The sequence below is a fragment of the Catharus ustulatus genome, chromosome 7 (assembly GCF_009819885.2).
Source record: "Catharus ustulatus isolate bCatUst1 chromosome 7, bCatUst1.pri.v2, whole genome shotgun sequence".
In the NCBI taxonomy this organism is placed as follows: Eukaryota; Metazoa; Chordata; class Aves; order Passeriformes; family Turdidae; genus Catharus; species Catharus ustulatus.
In genome coordinates, this window is record NC_046227.1 from 11,856,813 (window position 1) to 11,876,281 (window position 19,469).

At 40.6% G+C, this 19,469-nt stretch overlaps 1 protein-coding gene across 1 annotated transcript in view; it reads left to right on the forward strand.

The window, feature by feature from the left end:
* BMPR2 (bone morphogenetic protein receptor type 2) overlaps window positions 1-15,463 on the forward strand; it is a 103,739-nt gene extending 88,276 nt beyond the window's left edge. The window contains exons 10-13 of the mRNA XM_033064375.2: window positions 93-229; window positions 3,817-3,989; window positions 5,057-6,318; window positions 8,021-15,463. Coding sequence (XP_032920266.1) covers window positions 93-229; window positions 3,817-3,989; window positions 5,057-6,318; window positions 8,021-8,271 — 1,823 coding nt within the window. The 3' untranslated portion in view covers window positions 8,272-15,463. The remainder of the gene's footprint in view (window positions 1-92; window positions 230-3,816; window positions 3,990-5,056; window positions 6,319-8,020) is intronic.
* Window positions 15,464-19,469: the final 4,006 nt, after the last annotated feature.

A 19,469-nucleotide genomic window follows, 5' to 3' on the forward strand; every position in this document is an offset into this window, starting at 1 on the left:
ACTTTGATAATGCCTTTCATCAACTGAAAGCCTTTGCTCTGCCTTTTAATCTGTGACTGATTTTTTTTTTCCTTTCTTTCTTTTGCTAACAGGGGAATCTGTGCCAGAGTACCAGATGGCTTTCCAGACTGAAGTCGGAAACCATCCCACTTTTGAAGATATGCAAGTCTTGGTGTCTAGAGAGAAGCAAAGACCAAAATTCCCAGAAGCATGGAAGGAGAATAGCCTGGTAAAATACAATATTTTCAAAGAAACAATGATTTAACCAGCTTTAGGGTGTACTAATTTCTTAAAAGCAGTTTTTTAGATTTTGGGTTTTTTTCCTCTTTGTTACTATTTAAGAATTTTGAGCTGTTTTTGTCTGGACTTTTTAAATATTGAATTCAGCTTTTTAAAGTTACTGACATGAGAACTACATTTCTTCTTACGAAAAATGATGTTGTTGCTGCATGCTGCAGTGTGATATACAGAAGATAACCTGTTACATTAATTTTAGACAGTATCTGTAGTATTGTACATGAAGTGCTCGTGTTATCCATGTTCTGAATAAGAAACACAAAGCCATTTTTTGCTTTTTAACATCTTATAAACTAATAAAACTGAACTAAAATAGCTGGCAAAAACATCAATATACAAGACTAAAATTGGTAAACACTGTAATAAACTTTTTTGAACTTAGATTTGCAGAGGCTAAAGCTTCTAGCAATCATTTCATTATAACTACATTAAAAAATTTATATGGCTTCATTTGATCTGCAATTTTTATTTTCAAGACTATAAACATCATAATATTGTTTGTTGTTTTGAATGAGTCTAGCTATGGCTTACAGCCTTGCTCCTGCAGGCCAACAAGTCAGAGCAAGTCAGCTGAACTCTGGTGAGAGTCTGTGATTGCTTTCATCTGCAGCAAAGGTCAGGTAATGTGAATCCCCTTGGCTTAGAGGTGGCTGTTTGTGTTTTATTACCAGCAAAGTGCTATGCAAACAGTTACTGGGTTCCACCTGATACAAGGTAATACAGCTTAATTACAAGTATGAAAATGTCATATTTGACTGTTATTTTAAAAGATACTTCTTATTCCCTTATTGAAGTGATGTCCTCCAATCTTCAGAGACTCTGGTGGTTGATAAGTTTGTAGCTACTGTGCAGACAAGGAGGAGCCCAAGGCCTCACCTGTGCTGGTACTTGTAAATATGTAGGAACCTGCTTTGAGAGAGGAACATAGCCTGCAGTGGTGCACTGCAGTAAAACATGTTGTAACTGAGCCCAGACCTTCCAAGAGAGGTGCTTTTATTGCACACTTTTGGCCACCCAGTCTCAGGGGCAAAAGGGGGAAAAGGAAAAAAGATAAATCAGTGCCCAAAGTATATAGGAAATCAAACAGCCGCTGTTTTAACTATAGCCACGTTGGCAAATGAGGTGTTGGAAGAACCAAACTTGACAGCTCTTTCTGAAGACAGTTAAAACTGAAACAGTTCAAGGTTTGTTTTGTTTTGCAGACTACCATTTTAAATGTTAATTATGTTCTGGCAAGCTGATAGACTCCAGCATTATTAGATGATCCCCATATTTAAAATGCGTAATATATTATTTGTGTTGTTACTAATCTTTTTTCTGAATAATCAAAATGGTGATGATAACTCCAGTTCTAAGAATTGATCTACACCATTGCTTTAAGAGAAAAGAAGAATAATCACAGGTGTCAAACAACTTCCTCCACCCTATGCCAGTCTAGGATAATATCTGAATGAGCACTCTAGGGCAGATAGTGTAGAAAATTAAGCTCCAGACAGCCTCACTCTAGACCATGCCCTAACCTCGTGTATCTAATGCATGGGATAAAAGACTTTTTTCCATTATTTAAAGCTCTGCTGATATATTGGGTTATAACACCTTCATGCAAATTCTTCTATGAAACAAATGCATTTATCCTTTTCATTAGAGAAATAGAAATAAAAATCAATGATTTTTTACATTACATGATTAAGATACTCAAAAGATGTGAATCCTGATTTGTGGTTACCTGTGCAGTGTTAGTCTGCTTCTGGAACCATCTATGTTATGTTACAGATCTTAATTATCAGTATTGTTTTTTGCAGTATAAAGCAACAATCTGAGCACAGGATGTACATAAAATAATTAAAAGGCTTTAAACTGAGTTGAGATGTCACAGTATTCTTGTCTCGCTTGCCTAAGTGGGGTCCATGCTTGACTTCAGAGATCAGCTCTGAAGGATATTAACAGAATAATAGAATAATGCAGATGTTTGGTCCCTTCTGTCTTTTTGGTGAATGCTAGAACTTGTAAATAGCTAATTTTAGCATAGTTGTCTTTCAACCTGAAATTAATAGAAAACACAGAATTTTGGTAAGTGTGATGCTGAAGAACTTCAGTTTTGATAACTGTCTATACTGTTTCTACTGTGTTCCTTTAATGATCCTTAACACATCAAAAGGAAAGGATCTGCTAGAGGACAGTGTTAAATTAACTGGTTGAATTTGCTGCTGATGAAACCTGTAGGAGAGAGTCTTGCAAAGAGGCAAGGCAGGAGATTAGGGTGTCCACTAACAGTCCAATTGTGATGAAATCAAGTCCTAAAAGCTGAATGAAGACATTTTATTGTGAGAGGGGAAAATGGATCCAGTACCCTATCTTGTCCTTGTCCCTGAGGGTGTTTTTAGACTCGTGTCCTTTAGCTAAGGATATTGGCTTATTCCCTCTGTGATGTGCTGTGGGAAGGGAGATGAAAGGTTTGCTTGTGGGGGAGCTCGTCCCCACCTGTGCAGCCAGAGCTGCATCACAGAGCAGCAGTGATTGCCAGATGCAAGCCATGCCAGGAGCCTGCTCCGTGGGTGAGGAGCTCTTGGCTGATGCTCAGAGCTAGTCCTGGCTTCCAGTGCCAGAAGGGCACAAGGCAGTTCTGGCACTGAGACAGTCAGCAGGACCCACTGAATGCCTTAGTGACCAGCTGGGATTATGCACAGCCCTCAGTGCTGGAGAGGTTAAAGCTGGGCTGTAGATATGGGCTGTGCTGGCAAACCAGATCCTCTCCTTGGGCCATAGACTGGCAGCAGGGGCCCATAAATGTCTGCCTGGCTTTTGTACTCCAGATGGAGTGGAAACAGAAGTGTTCAGTGCTCGTAATTTCACTTGTTTCCTCTCTAGTTCCCTGAACATATGGCAGCACATTTTGGAGGTCTTGAGCTCTAATCCTGACTGTATAGTTCATCTCTCAGTGTGATGCCAGGAACACGTGTGTGTTTCTGTTTCTCCACCTGTAAAACAAGTGCAACAAAAACCTCCTCCTATGGCACAGACAAATCCATTGATACGTACGAGACATTTGGAGATGTCACTGTGGTAAAAAGAGGAAGACAAGGATGATGAAGTGAGCATGGCTGTTATTTGCGTTCACTGGAGGGGAGCAAGGCAGTGACCATTAGCAGAACTGTGAGAATATCTGTGGCAGCATTTTCAGAATATCAGCAATCCTTAGTACACAGCTCTTACAAAGGCAAGGAGAGTGAGCAGAGTATGCATCCATCAGAGGGATGGCTGAAGGCTGTATGAACATTGGTGAATGTAGCTTTTCCTAAGTTTCTTCCCACTTCATGTGTGTGTATGTGAGGTGTGGTATTAGACTTGCATATTGCAATTATTAGGTTAGATTAGCTTTGAATGAAATTGTATATCTTCTGTTTCTCTCTTTCACCAGCTTGTGACTGTTTTCAGGCATGCAGAATGCTGTCATAAAACAGTGAATCAGAAGCACAGTATAAAGGTATAATAACTTAAAGGGGTTTTGTGTCCTGGCAGGCTGTGAGGTCACTTAAAGAAACAATTGAAGATTGTTGGGATCAAGATGCGGAAGCTCGACTTACAGCACAGTGTGCTGAGGAGAGGATGGCAGAACTCATGATGATTTGGGAGAGAAATAAATCAGTTAGTCCAACAGTCAACCCTATGTCAACTGCCATGCAAAATGAGAGGTAAGACGAGAACACATTTGGGTTTAGTCAGCAGGAAATGCCCAGTGCAGCGCTCGGCTCACTCCAGGACAAGCTACAGCTTGCTGCACCCATTAAGTGGTGTGTGTTACATGTGCTAGTCTGCATATGGGTACTGCATGACAGAATCTCAGTTGCTTTTGTTCTGAAGATCTCCTGTCTGTCCCCACAATTCAGGCACTTTTTATGTACATAACTGTATTTCTCACAGAGGGGCCTTTTGAACTGAGCTTTGGCAAACTGTCTCAGCAGGCTTGCCAGGATAGGAAGTGACAAAGTGAATTGTCTTTAAGTAAACTTGCTAAATGATGCATCAAACTTCTGTTTAAAATGTTCTGCTAAAAACTCTGACTTTGCAGTCAGTATGAGTTCAGGAAGTTACCAAGTTCCAAACCTGTAGGTTTTCAGTTAACAAACTGCAGAGCCATGGTTTAAGTCATTGTTATTCTGACACCAGCAAGAGAAGTGCTGTTCTCTGCTTAAATATGATCCAGAGGGAATAAGAATTTGCAGAACTGACTTTAGTGCTTAATAGTATACTTTAGAAATCCAGATTTGAGAGAAGAATAATGTTGCTGTGTTTGACAGTGTTTATTGTCTTGAAAAAATATTATGTTCAAATCATAGAATACCTAAATTGTCAAAATAGTAGTTTTCCTGGGTTAGGACCTTGGGACTTTTTCCCAGAATCACTTTCTTGATCTTGTCTGTTGGGTTTTTGTTGACCTTCTTCAGCATCACTTCTCTGTATCTAGAACAGAACCTTAGCAATACTTTGCCATATGGACAAAAGCATATTGGACAAGTAGAAGATTACTGTTCTCTTAGGAAATAGCATCCGTGATGAAATTTTGCCCTAGTAAAACCAATTTTCTTATCCCCAGCGCTTTTCAAGAAGTTGCTGAAATACCTCAATTTGTACTGTATTCTATCCTTAGTTTACGCAAAAAAAGAAACAGAAAGACACTCAGCTCTCTTAAATGAGAGGCATTATAGTATGAGGTGATTTTTGCATACATGATCTTAATACCACTTTTTTTTTCTTAAAGGAATCTGTCACATCACAGACGTGTATCAAAGATAAGGCCATACCCAGATTATTCTTCCTCTTCCTACATTGAAGATTCAATCCACCATGCTGACAGCATAGTGAAGAACATTTCTTCTGAACATTCAATGTCCACTACACCATTGACTTCGGGGGAAAAGAACAGAAATTCCATTAACTATGAGCGGCAGCAGGCACAAGCTCGCATCCCTAGTCCCGAGACAAGTGTCACCAGTTTGTCCACCACCAATACAACTGGCCTCACTCCCAGCACCGGCATGACCACCATATCCGAAATGCCTTACTCGGATGAAACCAACTTACACACTACAAATGTCATGCAGCCAGGTGGGCCCACCCCTGTTTGTCTGCAGCTAACAGAGGAGGACTTGGAGACAAATAAATTGGATCCAAAAGAAGTGGATAAGAACCTGAAAGAAAGCTCTGATGAGAATCTGATGGAACATTCACTTAAGCAGTTTAGTGGGCCAGATCCACTCAGCAGCACTAGTTCCAGCTTGCTTTATCCACTGATAAAACTTGCAGTAGAGGTGACAGGACAGCAGGACTTCACACAAGCTGCCAATGGTCAGGCGTGCTTGATTCCAGATGTCCCATCTGCTCAGGTCTATCCTCTACCCAAGCAGCAGAACCTTCCGAAGAGGCCTACTAGCCTCCCTCTGAACACCAAAAATTCAACAAAGGAGCCACGGTTAAAATTTGGTGGCAAGCACAAATCAAACTTGAAGCAAGTGGAAACAGGCGTTGCCAAGATGAACACTATCAATGCCGCAGAGCCTCACGTCGTGACGGTCACCATGAACGGAGTGGCCGGGAGGAGCCACGGCATGAACTCCCACGCTGGCACAGCCCCATACGCCAATGGCACGGTGCCCTCCGGCCAGAGCAGCAGCTCAGTGGCACAGAGGGCCCAGGAGATGCTCCAGAACCAGTTCAGTGGGGAGGACAGTCGGCTGAACATCAACTCCAGCCCCGACGAGCACGAGCCCCTGCTGAGGCGGGAGCAGCAGGTGGGCCATGACGAGGGCGTGCTGGACCGCCTGGTGGACAGGAGGGAGCGGCCGCTGGACAACGGCCGGACAAACGCCAACAACAACAACAGCAACCCGTGTGCAGACACAGCTGCAGCCAGCAGCCAGAATGTCGTGAGAAATCCTGGGCACAGCCAGCCTAGAAGAGCACAGAGGCCTAATTCGCTGGATCTGTCGGCCACGAGTAGTTTGGATAGCAGTAGTATGCAGTGTAAGTGCCTGCAGGCCTGAACGGTTTCCTTGACACCTTTCTACCTAATAACTGCATATTTCTGCTTGAATAGAAATTATTTCTGTCTCTCCTGTCTCTCCTTAAAGCATACTTATTAAATCTCATATAAATGTAATTTCTCTCAGCACGATTTCAGTCTTTTTTATTAAGTCCTGTCTCCATCATTTCCAGTATATTAGATCACTATCATCCTTCCACATACACAGAATAAATCCGTCTCTTTCTAACCCATCCATTTTGTCTCTAGGTTAACTTTCATTATTCCTTGCAAGGCTCCTACCTTTGGTCGCTGCAAAGCGTATTGAAAAATGTCCTATTTTTTCCTGCAGGGGGACCTTATACCTTTTTTTCCTTACTTTTCCTCATTCTCTCAAGAGTAGCTGTCTCTAAGATGCATTGATTAAAATAAATTATTATAATAACTACTTATATGCTTCATGATTTTAAAGCAACTGATTTTACTGTATTAGCCCAGCCTAAATGGAGAGTCAGGCACTTTCTACTTTGCTGTCCTAGCTCCAACAGTTAGAGCAATTCTTCATCAGTTTGCCATGTACATAAAAATTAATGCAAGTAATTAGAGAAGGAATTGATCTTAGTAGTTTATTTCAGAATAACTACCTTGAGAGTTTTATGGCCAGAGATCTGAGGTTACAGTGGTGCTCTCCTTTTTACAGTAAGAATGTAATCATGTAGTTATAGTTAAATTAGGTACATCCTCTTAGATTAGAGCCTCTTTGAGCTATTGGAAAGACCTCCTGGTGTGCATTTTAGAGAAAATATATTTCCAGAAGTCACTGTAGTCTTGAAAGGTGCTTGCAAATCTCATGATGGTGTTGGGGAAGGTGCTGTGATACTAGTGGAGTAAACTGAGATGCCAGGCATCTTTGGAAATAACAGGTTTAAAACCAAACCAGAACATATCTTTCAACAAATGTAGTTGAATATTCAGCAATGGAATGTGTAAGCCTTCCTTTTAAGTAGGAAACATTAATTTTTGTCTTAACATGTTGGTTTGAGTTGAAATCTTACCAAGATAAAGAAGTTTGTTGCGGTGACTTTCTTTAATTTAAGGTTAAGTTAAAAGAAGGGTTTGTGTAGAGTTTTTTTAACAATCAGATTTTGACTGCTGAAGTTTTATCATGATTGAAGTTGGTTTTGTCAGTTTTGCAACCCAGCATTCCAAATCCTGACTTAATATCTTAACAGAAAATGGACCATCTTGTCTTCAGGTGAAATGCTTTGCCAGATGGAGTAGGATTTGGGGCCTACCATTTAATTGCACTATTTTAATTTTAAACTTTGCTGTCCTGTAGTAGTATTTTTGTACCTCCTATTACAGGTAATGTGAGATACTATGATTGCAAAAGCCCCTCAGATATCAAATGCTGATTCTCCTGTTTGATGCCAATGTGCATTCCAGGTAACACAAATTACTGCACTGAAGTAATTTCTGCCAGAGAACAGAATCTAAGCCTTTGTTTTAGTGGCAGCTGTTGTAGTTGATACACCTGCCATGCCTCTGCCACGCAGTCGCTTCTGTGTTTAAAGGTTTTGTTCTTCCCTTCTGTTTCACATAAGTAACAGCCCTGGACTTCAGTGTAATCTTACCTTCCTCACAACACTATTTTCTGTTTTTTTATTTTGGTTTGTTTTTTGTTTTGTTTTTTTGTCCCTTCAGTAGGTGACTCCTCGCAGGATGGCAAATCAGGCTCAGGAGAGAAGATCAAGAAGCGTGTGAAAACTCCGTACTCCCTCAAGCGCTGGCGTCCGTCCACGTGGGTCATCTCCACGGAGCCGCTGCACTGCGAGGTGAACAACAACGGCAGCGAGCAGGCAGTGCCCCCCAAATCCAGCACTGCTGTGTACCTTGCCGAGGGGGGCACTGCCACCACCATGGTCTCTAAGGACGCAGGGGTGAACTGCCTGTGAAAACTTCAAACGCCGGCAAATGACCTTTATTTTGCATTCTTTGAAACAAACATGCAGAAGACGTTTTAAAAAACTGCTTTCTCCTCCTGTCAGCAACCCCTACCAAGGACTCGCTTTAAATAGATTTCAGCTATGCAGAAAATTTTTAGCTTATGCTTCCATATTTTTTTATTTTGTTTTATTTTTTGAACGTTTTTGCACTTTTATTTAGTATCGCTAAAGTTAAGTCTGTCTGTTTTGACCACGGAATATATATATGTGTATCAAAGATGTGGTCTCAAAATATTTTTTTAAAAAAAAAAGGTAACAAAAAAAAGTATTGCTGATAATCAGTTTGGACCAGTTTCTTAAGGTCACTAAGATCATAAGCAGACTATAAGACAGGTTTGACTGCAGTGGTGTCTTGTAACCATGTTTTGATTTCTGTGCACAAGCTAGTCTGTATATTTCTATGTTACAAAGTGTATTCTCTTTTGAACCCTTTATTTTCCTTGTGTCATGTTGAAATGTGCAATAGTCTTATAGTTCACAGTAGGCTTTATTGAAAAGTGTGTTTCTAAAACTGCCACATGTTCCCATTTTTGTATTTGTTAATTTTTCCTTGACAGTTAGCAGTCAGCCAGTCATGACAGTGAACTTTGCACATCGTAGGCAGCTTGAAGCAGCTGCCAATATCACATTGTGCTCAGAGGTGACAATGCATGAATTTCCCCCAACTGGAAAGGGCTTTAAAAAAAGGAACAAAAAAAAAATCTGAGCTCCGTACCTTTCTTTGGATCCTCCCAAATCAAAATGTGTTTTCTTTATAGTAGTAGCTGCCAGCCTGTGAAGTTGAGTAACAAAATGTTGAACAAATGTAAGAAAACAGTGTCAGCCATTTTTTCCATTTTATTTTGTGTGTAGTTTCACCCCCTGTATTTATGTAAAACCTGATTTAGATCACTAATGATGTACATTGAAAAATACATTTTATTCAGAAATATTAATAATTGTCATACTTAAAAGCTTGAGTGAAGATAGGTTGTGAACGTCTTTTGTTTACACAGAGAAAAAAAAATAATCCTACTTGGCACAAAACAGTTTTGTGATGAGTCACAAGTCTTTCCTGATTTACCTCCTTACAGACAGTATGGGGTAAAAATCAGCCTGATTACTTATGCAGGTGGGTGCATCCTAATTGATTGTTGTTGCCAAGTTGAGTTGAAACTCGTCCTCCCTTCAGAGTTCTTAGAGGCCCTCATTCATCTTGTTAAAATTTATTGCATGTTTTTAAAATTCATGGGTGTTTGTGGGGGCGGGTTGGGGATTTCTTTTCCCCTCTGCTTAGTCCCTTCTTTCAGTTTGAATGCACATTGATTTTAGCTGTCAGTGAATGTGAATGTAATATGTATTGAGATAAATTGTCTTTTCACTATCTCAAGTAAACCTTCCCCTTTTTTGGAATGATTGGATTTACTGTCTACTGAAAGAAAATTAATTTTCTTATTAGTTAGAACCTCCTTCCACCTGAGAAATATTCTTTCCAATTGGAAACACTTCAGTAAAAACTATCTGGATATAAAAAGATGTAACACATCAGTCTTTGGTAACAAGCAAAGATTTATCACTTCATCTGAAAACTGGTGATGTTCAAAGAAAGAAAATCAATTCAGTCAGCCTGCCAGGCTCCTGTGGCAGGATACTGGCAGCAAACAATTGCCTCCCCCAGCCTGTCTCCTTTCAGCTGACTGAAGCAGATGCTCTCTGCTTTTAAGCTCATTTGTTTCCTTGCCGTTTCACCATTTTTCCCCCCTGAGGTAAACTTTGCCAACCTTGTTCTTCTCTATCTGTTGATTCAACTAACCTAATACATGCCTTGCTTGCATCTGATTCTTGCTGTTCCCCAAAATCCCTTGCTTGTGCTTGATTGCTATGATTTTTCTCTTGTAATGCTTCTTAACATTTCTTAGATTCTCCTAGATATCTCCAAGAGATAGCACTATAAATCCAGATTTTGATTAAGTGTAGTTGTAGAAATACAAGCCACAAGGCACATATTGAGCTCCCTGTGTTCTTTAAGCACCAGTTCAAATAGTACCTCTCATCTCTGAGGCATAATTATGTTTTCCTCCTGTATAATACAGTTATATCTCCCCTTTTTAAAAACACAGCCTTCTTCTGGTTTGACTTTTAATTCACTCTTTGGCTTCCCATCTGCTGCAGTCTCATGTCCCAGATGTTGAAAACCTGCCAGTTGCTCAGCTGGGTTTCAAGACCTGAATGAGAATTTCTGGCATTCTGTTCATGTTGCTCACTGTGGCTCTCTTCTCTTGTGGCCTCGTGTGAGTCTCTGGAGTGCACAGTGGTGTTTTTGGTGGGCACCCTAATCGTGGTGTTGAGGATTCTTCACTCCTTTATCAATGACTTTTGCTTTGCCTTGCATGTATCATCCATCAGCATTTCAGAATGTGGGCTGAAAACAATATTTAGGACTCTTACTAATTCTGGGGAGAGAAAAATTCTGACTGCTGCTTCTTTCTGCTGAGACAGAATTGCACCAGTCTTGTAGCCTTTCTTTGCAGGCCATGCCTTTGTAAGAAATCCAACTTTCTTGTGATCAGTGCAATCAAAATAACTTAAACACCAGATGAAAATGTTGTTCTGCAGTTTTCCTTCAACATTCTTAAACAATACTTTTTTTCTTTGTCTATTTCTGTTACTTGCTGGAGGGCCTTTGGAATGAATTATAATTAGTAGCAAGATTGGCTGTGCAATCTACCATGGATAAATATAATTTGTAACATGACAGAAAAATGTACTTTATCATTAAATACCCTGTAGATTAAATAGATAAAAATCTATTCTTTTTTAAAGGTTAGTCAAAGCAAACTCTTAAGTAGATATCAAAATACTGTAATTCTGGACAGCTAGATGAAATGAGATTAGCAGTTTGGTTTTAATGTTTAATTTAGTAATGTTATTTTTTTTTCCTCGCAGCACATAATCCAGTGTCCATAGAATACTTTCTCAGTAAGTTAAATGATACTGAATTTTATCTCGTGCCACAGGGGATCATCCTTAACCAAACAAAATACATGTGAGAGAGAGAATCCTACAAATCAAACACAGGGACAGTTGATACTGTACAGTAAACAAGGAAGACAAATGTGATTCATTTCCTTGTGAGTTATGATTTTATTTTCTTTGGTTCTTAAAATGATGAAAGTTGATAATTTTCTATCAATTTCTCATGTATATTGCTGACAAGATAAATATAGCAAAATTAAAATAGAATAGTAGTGTAAATACCTATTAATTGTGCCACTGTCAAATAGGCAATAGTAGAATATTTGTTATGGTAATTTATAATGGATAATTCCAGTAAAATGATAGAGCAAACATTTTTTATGTTTGTCTGTATAAGACAAAATCCAAAATGTTGCTGGGTATAGAAGATGGCTCTGTAGTAGAAGCCAGGAGAGTTGCTTAGGTTGATGCATTGTCTCTTATTCTGTTTCCCGTTACAGAGATACCAACTTAACGTGGTTTTTAGAATGTGAATTCTAACCCTTTGAACAGACATGTCTTCTAAAATTAGTATTTACAGGTCAGCTTATCTGCAGCGCTTCCCTGAATTTGTTTTTAATGCTTTACAGCTTCATATGCTAGCCAGTTAGTATTAACAAGGCCTTTCTTGAAACTCCAAGATGCACTTACACTACACAGCTGAAGTAAAGGTATTCCTAATTTAAAAGAAAACCATGTGATAGTATCATAATTAGAATATTTTCAGAAACAATTATTTCCATTCTTGTTTAGCTTTCTTAGTGCCACCCGTTTGTCTCTTGTTTTCATATAGAAAATTACCTAATTTTCAAAGGCCATACATTTTGATTTTATATTTTAAAGTGCACTGGGCACAAAGCAATGCAAGATAGATGCTGGCAATTTTCAGGAAACAAGCAACAAAAAATGCCCACCTCATAAATATGTTCAGAAAGTTAATCTCACCCCACCTGTCAGCTTTGTCTAAAAGAAATCTGGAATCCTACCTGCCTCAGAGAGGGAGAATAAGGAAGTTATTTAATTATATGGAATAAATTATTGGTCCAAACTTGATGAATTCTTACTTAAAAATATATATGTACATGGCATATGCCCAAGTTCCAGTGTTCAGTGCATTTTGCTCTAATGATATTCCTTTTTTAAATGTTAAAAAACATCCACTAATATAACATTACTGTGTCTGTGTTCAGATTATAATTTTCTTTAATGAAAAATACAAAAGTTCAGGCCTTTCTGCTACTGAAATGTTACTGTGGACATTTCTTACCTAATTAGGGAGAATTTTAAAATTTACATATTTAGTCTATAAATTAGAAATTAATTATGCTGTAATTTTTACTTGTACAAAAATGATGGCTGGTCCCATTGCTGAAATAGGCTGGGTTTAAGCCATAAATATAATAATTGCTGAGCACAATAGCATAAAAATGACCTGATGTCTAATTGGAAGACTTGTAGCAACTTATCAAAGTAAATTGAAATTGGATTGAGCAGTCTTTGAAAGTCGGATTATGGACTGGACAACTTAGTGTTTTGCATAAATTTGGATTATTTTAACTTTTCTGTCTGGTCTCCTAGTACCCATTTTAACAGGTAAATATAGTAACCTTCTTTTTGAAACATGCTTACTATTTTTTGTTCAACCTCAAGCCTTTTTTCAGTGAAAAAAACTATACATATTGCTGTGAAGCCAGATCTATATATTTTTATGTAACTCTGTATGTATTTAGATGCATATGTACGTTGTGTGTAAGTTCCAGGATTAAATTCTGTGAGTTACAACATCAGATGGTAGCACTGGTAGAAAGTATAATGGGGGGGTTCATATGCCATTTTAAAATTGTCTGTAGTGCATCACAGTAAAGCTGGGATCAAACTGTGACACATAGTCCAGTAGTTCAAGATCTCCTGTGACAGACATGCACTGATTGTTTGGGCAGAATGGATTTATGAGAGAGAGAAACCTGGGAATGCACATGACAAGCTTTATCTGAAGCTGAGTCATTTAAGATACCTCTCTCAAAGATCAAAAAACAACCCAAAACACTTAACACATTATAATTTTTACAAGGCTTTTTTATGTAGTAGCTATAGTTATATATGTGGTTGCCATTTAAACATAGTATTTTAGTCCATGAAATCCAATTACATTTTAGGCTTCTGTATTGTCATATGAAACTCTATCTATAGAAATACATCCCTTTTTTGATCTCACCATCCCTCAAGTAGGTTCAGTTTTGACATGAAAGAGTAACAAATCAGATTTCTCATTTGGGGTTTCTTCTGTACTGAGTAAAATTGGAGGCAGAACTTCCATTTCTGCAGTACCAGATGTGGGTGCTCCTGCAAATCCAAGTGGATGTTATGTTCAGCACCTGTGTTTCTAAGGGAGTGGGCACCTCATCAGCCCATGGCTGAGCCCAGTGCTCATGGAATCCAGCAGGAATCTGCCTTTGATTGTGGGCAAAGGAGGGGTGGGTTCTGCTGGCTGTGGTGTTAAACTACTCTGGGGAGGATTAGCCTTAAGAAAGCTGATGTGGAATGTGAGACTGCAGGGGCAGCCCTGGCTCCTGAGCCTTGCTGGGTGTTGCTGATGGGGGATTCAGTCTGTGGAGCTGGGTCAGCACAGGGCAGCTGTGGCTTTGTCAAGAAGTGGAACTGCACTGGGGGAGTGGGAGTGGAAGAGTTCGAGATAAATCCTCATTTACACCAAGGCCCTTTAATGTTGATCTGGGCTCCATGCAGGTCTGTGTTAGCAGTGCATTATTGATACAAATTACTTCTTATGGCCATTTCTGTTCATTTCACTGTGGTTTAATACACACGTGTGCATAATAAGCAGGAGCTAGTTGGAGTTATGCTAATTCATAGTGTAATCATCAGCTGTTTTTCAAAGCCTATTGCTGTTTTCATCAGCAGTTGTTTGAATTTGTAAATCATTCAGTTGGTTACCTTCAATGCATATACCATGCTTCCACAGCACAGGAAGGAAGGATTTCTTCCCAGTCCTCGCAGGCTTCTGCAGATGTATCACTGGAGTGTGTCCATGTGGGCACAGCATCTCACCTGGTAACTATTTTAAAGCAGAAATAATTAGCCTTTAAAACTTCCTAGTTCCAAGGTCTCCCAAACCTCCACTTTTGTAGCCCATTCACTTGTTTTTAAGACAGCAAACGTGTGAGGTTTATTTCTAGAGCACTTGATTCACTTTCTTTTTTGTGCTTCAGAACTGTATCATGAAGTTCCACACTTCAGTCTTGTTTATTCAGAGAATAGTTAATGTTTCTGGTCTTTGTAGTTTGTAAGAAGTCACAAGAACAAACAGGCAAGTCCAAGTTATAGCTGACTCATTTGTCACTTTTGAATTTCCTGATTGGTGACTCTTCTCTCTCTTTCACACTGTTGGAACGTATTTAAAACGGTTTGTATGTATATGTTTCTTGTCTGCTTTTTGTCTGTAGAGGAAAGCGTGCTCTATTCACATTTATATAAGCTGGAATCATGTTTTACAATCGCTGTTGATTATTTTCCCCTCCAAATGCAGTATAAGAGGAAAATAAACATGGCAAGAATGAATTTCTAGGGTTTGGTCTTCTGTAAAGGCTGAAATAAGATGTGAAACTGCCATTTTCCTTATGAAAGACTGTAAAGAGAGCATTACTTTCTGAGCGAGCTTTTCTGGGGGAAGAGGGGGAGAAATCCTAGAATATGGAGTCTCATCAGAACCCTTTTGTTAACGGGTATTTTTGGTTTTCCTCTCAAACGACTGAGGAAATATCATGTATGAATTTATAAATAATTGCTTTCAGTTATTTCTTTTGTATAAGCTGCCCAATACCCTTGCTATGCTGTATAAGTTGTGTTTCATGGAACAGTGTGAGTATGAAATAAAAAGCTAATTTTTGGGTTTTAATCATCTGTGGATGCCACTATGAAAGCTGACATTGTTAAAGCCACTACAGAGTTTTCTATGAATACTTGTAAGAATTGCTTTGTTATATATAAACCTAAATAAAGAGATTGTATTGATACAGAGGCATTGGATAAGAACATTTAAAAGGCTATTCTTTAGGCCTGAGAGAAAAGGCTTGCTGTAAAAATGGTGCATTATTCCATTTATTAAAGATCATATTAATGACAAAAAGCATGGTCTTTGTTGGTGATCCATGTCATTATTTGCCATGAGTACTAACATGCTCCAGGAATGAGAGGAAGAAGAAACCCCTGTGTTGGTTGGTTGGTTGGAGGATAAGGAATTCCTTGATTGCTAAGGGATGAATAAGACTTCCAGACACCTTTGGCATGAGCCACAGGTGGTCCTGTGCAGGAATCCCTGGGGCTTGCCCTTGCTGGAGAGGTGCAGTGCTCTGCTTCCTTCTGCCCCCTTTCTCACTGGGCAGCCAGGTCCGGTGCTTGTGTTGGAGCTGAACAGAGTTCTGCAGACATTTCAGAGAGCAGGCCTTGCATGACCTCTTGTCACACTTTGTCTGCTTAAGTGTAAATGCAGAAAAACAGGAGAAGAAAACAAGAGAAAGAGATATTAACCTAAATACTTTTCTCCTTCAGTTTTGGTTGACACTTGGGGAGAGCACAGGATTGATGGCAACCAGGCACATGGAGGAATTAAAAGAGCAACCCCTTACCCTTCCCACACAAACTAATGCACTTCCCCCTCCCCATGAAGAGACAATATCCTGGCATTCTTACAAGCAGAAGCTTCCCCAGCCTGGAGCTACTGTCCTATCCAAGTAGAACTGAAAAAGTTGGATTGAGTTATAGTAGAAGGATGCTGCAAATTTCCACTGACTGACACTTTTCCACTGTACACAGATTGGTGGCATCCATCCTGCAGCTCAGTTGCTTTGTTGTTTTTGTCTCTTCCTCCTCAATTACTGTTAATTTATTTTTCTCTATCCACAGTGATGGTTTTTGCAAATAAATAAGTGGTACAAGTCTCTGGCCAAAGAGCTAACTCCAAAGAAAGAAGGGAGACAGAATGAGGAGCTTCATTTCTTGCTGACATGAATATAAGGAGGAAGCAACAAAATGAGGCAAGTAGCGTATGGTTGAGTATCTGCCTGTATGGCAAATCATCTCAGCCCCACAAGAGAACCTAGAAACCTTTGGCTACAGGAAGGGACCATGGCAGGCCTTGCTTTCCCTGGAAGCAGGAAGCACACTAGGAGCAGGGGCCAGCATGACAAAAGTAGCTGTGTCCCCAAAAACAATTCTCACTCTTGGCTTGGCTGACAGTAAGAGCAGCCAAGTCCTGCCATGCACCAGCAGGTGTGGCTGGGCCTTATCCTCAGGGCATCTCAGAAGCCTGACTCAGCCCTGCAGGAACAGAGTTGAATGGTGAATTTTACTGATAGATTTTTCTTTGGGTACATAATCTACTTGGGTTTAAGAAAGTCTCCTCATAATTTCCCTATATAAGCTCATACACTCACCTGTGCCAGCTCTCACCTGCAGAAAGAACAAACACTTTTATTTGCTTTTACTTTGCTAATGTGAAATGAAAGTAAAACAACAATAATTATAGTCCTCTTTGTTCCAGAGCAGTGATGCAGCTGCAGAACGTACTTTGTGGAACACAGCCATGTCAGTCTTCCATTTGTTTCCATTCAGGGTTTTTTACCCCTATTTACTTCTTGCTAATTCTGATGTTATGGAAATTCTCCACGTGCGGGAGATTATACACATCTGCTCACTGCCATGACCCAAAACACGTTCTATTGGATAAGAAGGTTAATTTTCCACAGGCAGGAAAACTCAACTATACCAAAATATTTGTATAAATTCAGCTTTTCATGTTAACCTGAAACATTGTCATTCTCCATCCAGTGAAGAGTTGAAATGTTTTGATCCCTGGAATTTAAATGGCACACTTGGGTATTCTGCTTTTATGTCAGGGCATCTTCTTACTGCTCTAGGTACCATGGGGAAAGTCTGTGAGAAATCCACAAATGGTGATCTGAGCTGAAGTCATGCTTTGGGGATCACTGATGACTCTTTTACAAAGACAACAAATAAGGCTCTTTGGGGACAGCTGGTTTGTGGGAGGTGATTAAGGAAAGCAAGTCTGTATTTACTATGCAGTGTCTGAGCAAATGGCATTTCTAGACAAGGCTCACATGAGCACTGGGAAAATATTAAAGGTGCAAATATTGAGAAATGTTGGAAACAACTGATCCAGGTGCATTTCAATTCACTGGACAGGAGCTTTCCAGCACGCTCTATCACGGTCCATCAAATCCTTCTGAGAGCAAGGACATACAGTCAGTAGAGAGCAGGCAGGTGGTTTGGGCAGATAATGGACAAAAGCCAGTGGGCAGCACCTCAAGTACATGAGGTGGATTTGAGGAAGGAGAAAGCATGAAAGGAGGCTAGGGAGACTGGTTTCAGGCATCAGCAACACTGTAGAACTCAGCATTTGTCTTTGGCCCAATTTCTTTGTTGTTGCTGCCAGGTGCTAACAGGAAAGGATAGTGTAGGGCGTTGTGATAAAGAGGGTACAGAGGTTGTACAGCTCGTTTTACCCGTGCCTCTGCTTGTAACAGACCTGCAAGCAGCTCCTAGGAAAGGTACAGGCCTGTTTGCTTTCCCCTGTCACCTATTGCAGCCTTTGTTTGGGAGAGGTTCATGCCACAAGCTATCGGATTTCCTAATCAGAATGACTAGAAATACAGTTTTTGTAAGGTACTTTTGTGCACATGGACTGTGCATGGGGAGTGAGATTGGCTTGGGCTCTGTTCCTGGTTCTGTTCCTGACAGTCTGTGTGCTTTGCAGCAACTGGTATTTTGCCAGTCTGCTGTAATATTGAAATTATACCTGTTTTCTCCACCTCCTTCCCTTTGTTTCCCTTTACCACCCCCCACCCCTTTTCCTCTGACTGGAAAGGTAATAATTGATCCTTGCAGATGTAGTTTCTGGCACCTCCAGGTCTCTGGATTAGCTAAAAAATCAGATCTGGCACAAGTCACTGCAGTAGGGTATAGGTCTGACTAGCCCAGCAGGTCGGCATTTCTGATGCACACATCAGCTATACTGGTGCAGCAAACGTGTATGGGTGACCAGAGAATTTCCTACTGAACCAATCTCTGCTCAAGTGGAAATACTTTATTGGGAACCTGTATTTCTGTTGCCATTCCAAGAATTTTCTTGCACGACCACTAGCAATTCTGAATCAGGCCTCAGAAATGGCCAGCTTAAAAACACTATTAAGCAGGCTAACTTTATTTATTGTTTGCTTCTGGAAAACCAGAATGCAACTAAATCATGTGTTTGAGCTTCACCCTGTGATCATGAGGGATAGAAATGTGCTTTTAAGGCACAGACAAGCAGAAGTTCCCCTCTATTTACATAAGCTGTGAACTGAGACTGAAAGTCACACAAGGAATATTTGCAGCCAGGCAGAAGCAAGCAGCAGTATCAAGATACTGATCTGGGCACTGTGTTAACCCCACTAAGCAGGGAGCCCCAGGAAGGGCTCACAGGTTCTCCTGTGGCATACCAAGAACCTCGGGAATCCTTCCCCTGACCTGGGTTGAGGTGCAGGAGGCAGGCAGAGGAACTGGACTCTGCTGGGGAAGCAGGGGAGGGAAGCAGGAGGAAGGGCAGGGTTGTTTCAGGATGAGCCCCTGGTGGGATGCCAGCTGGAAGAGCTGTGGCTCCGTGCTGGCATGTGGCAGAGCTGAGAGCAGCTCTTGCAGGCTGAGCTCTTGCTCAGCATGCAGCCGTGAGGCAGCTGCCTCTCCTGGGGGAGGTGGGACAGCCCAGCAGGCAGCTCGGGCTGGATCTCAGGGAGAAGAGACACACTCCAGGCTCACCATGATGAAGCACCAGCTAAGCCATGCCAGCCACAACTGCTGGAGATGTCTGCCTGCTCCTGCTGAGCAGAATCAGCCTGACACCTTGTCTGAGCACTCGGCTGTGAACAGCAGCAGGGCTTGGGGCTTTGCCCACCTTTGCTTTCTTCCTCTCCAAGCTCACATCCTCTCTCTCTGTCATGGCTCTCTGGCTCTCCTGGAGGCAGTCAGGCTGAATGGAAGGTGCAGTGCATGAGGACGGGATGGTACCACAGAGACAAATGATGTCTGGTTCAGATGTGACCAAACAAGTTAAAAGCTCCCCTGCCACCCATGGCTGAGTG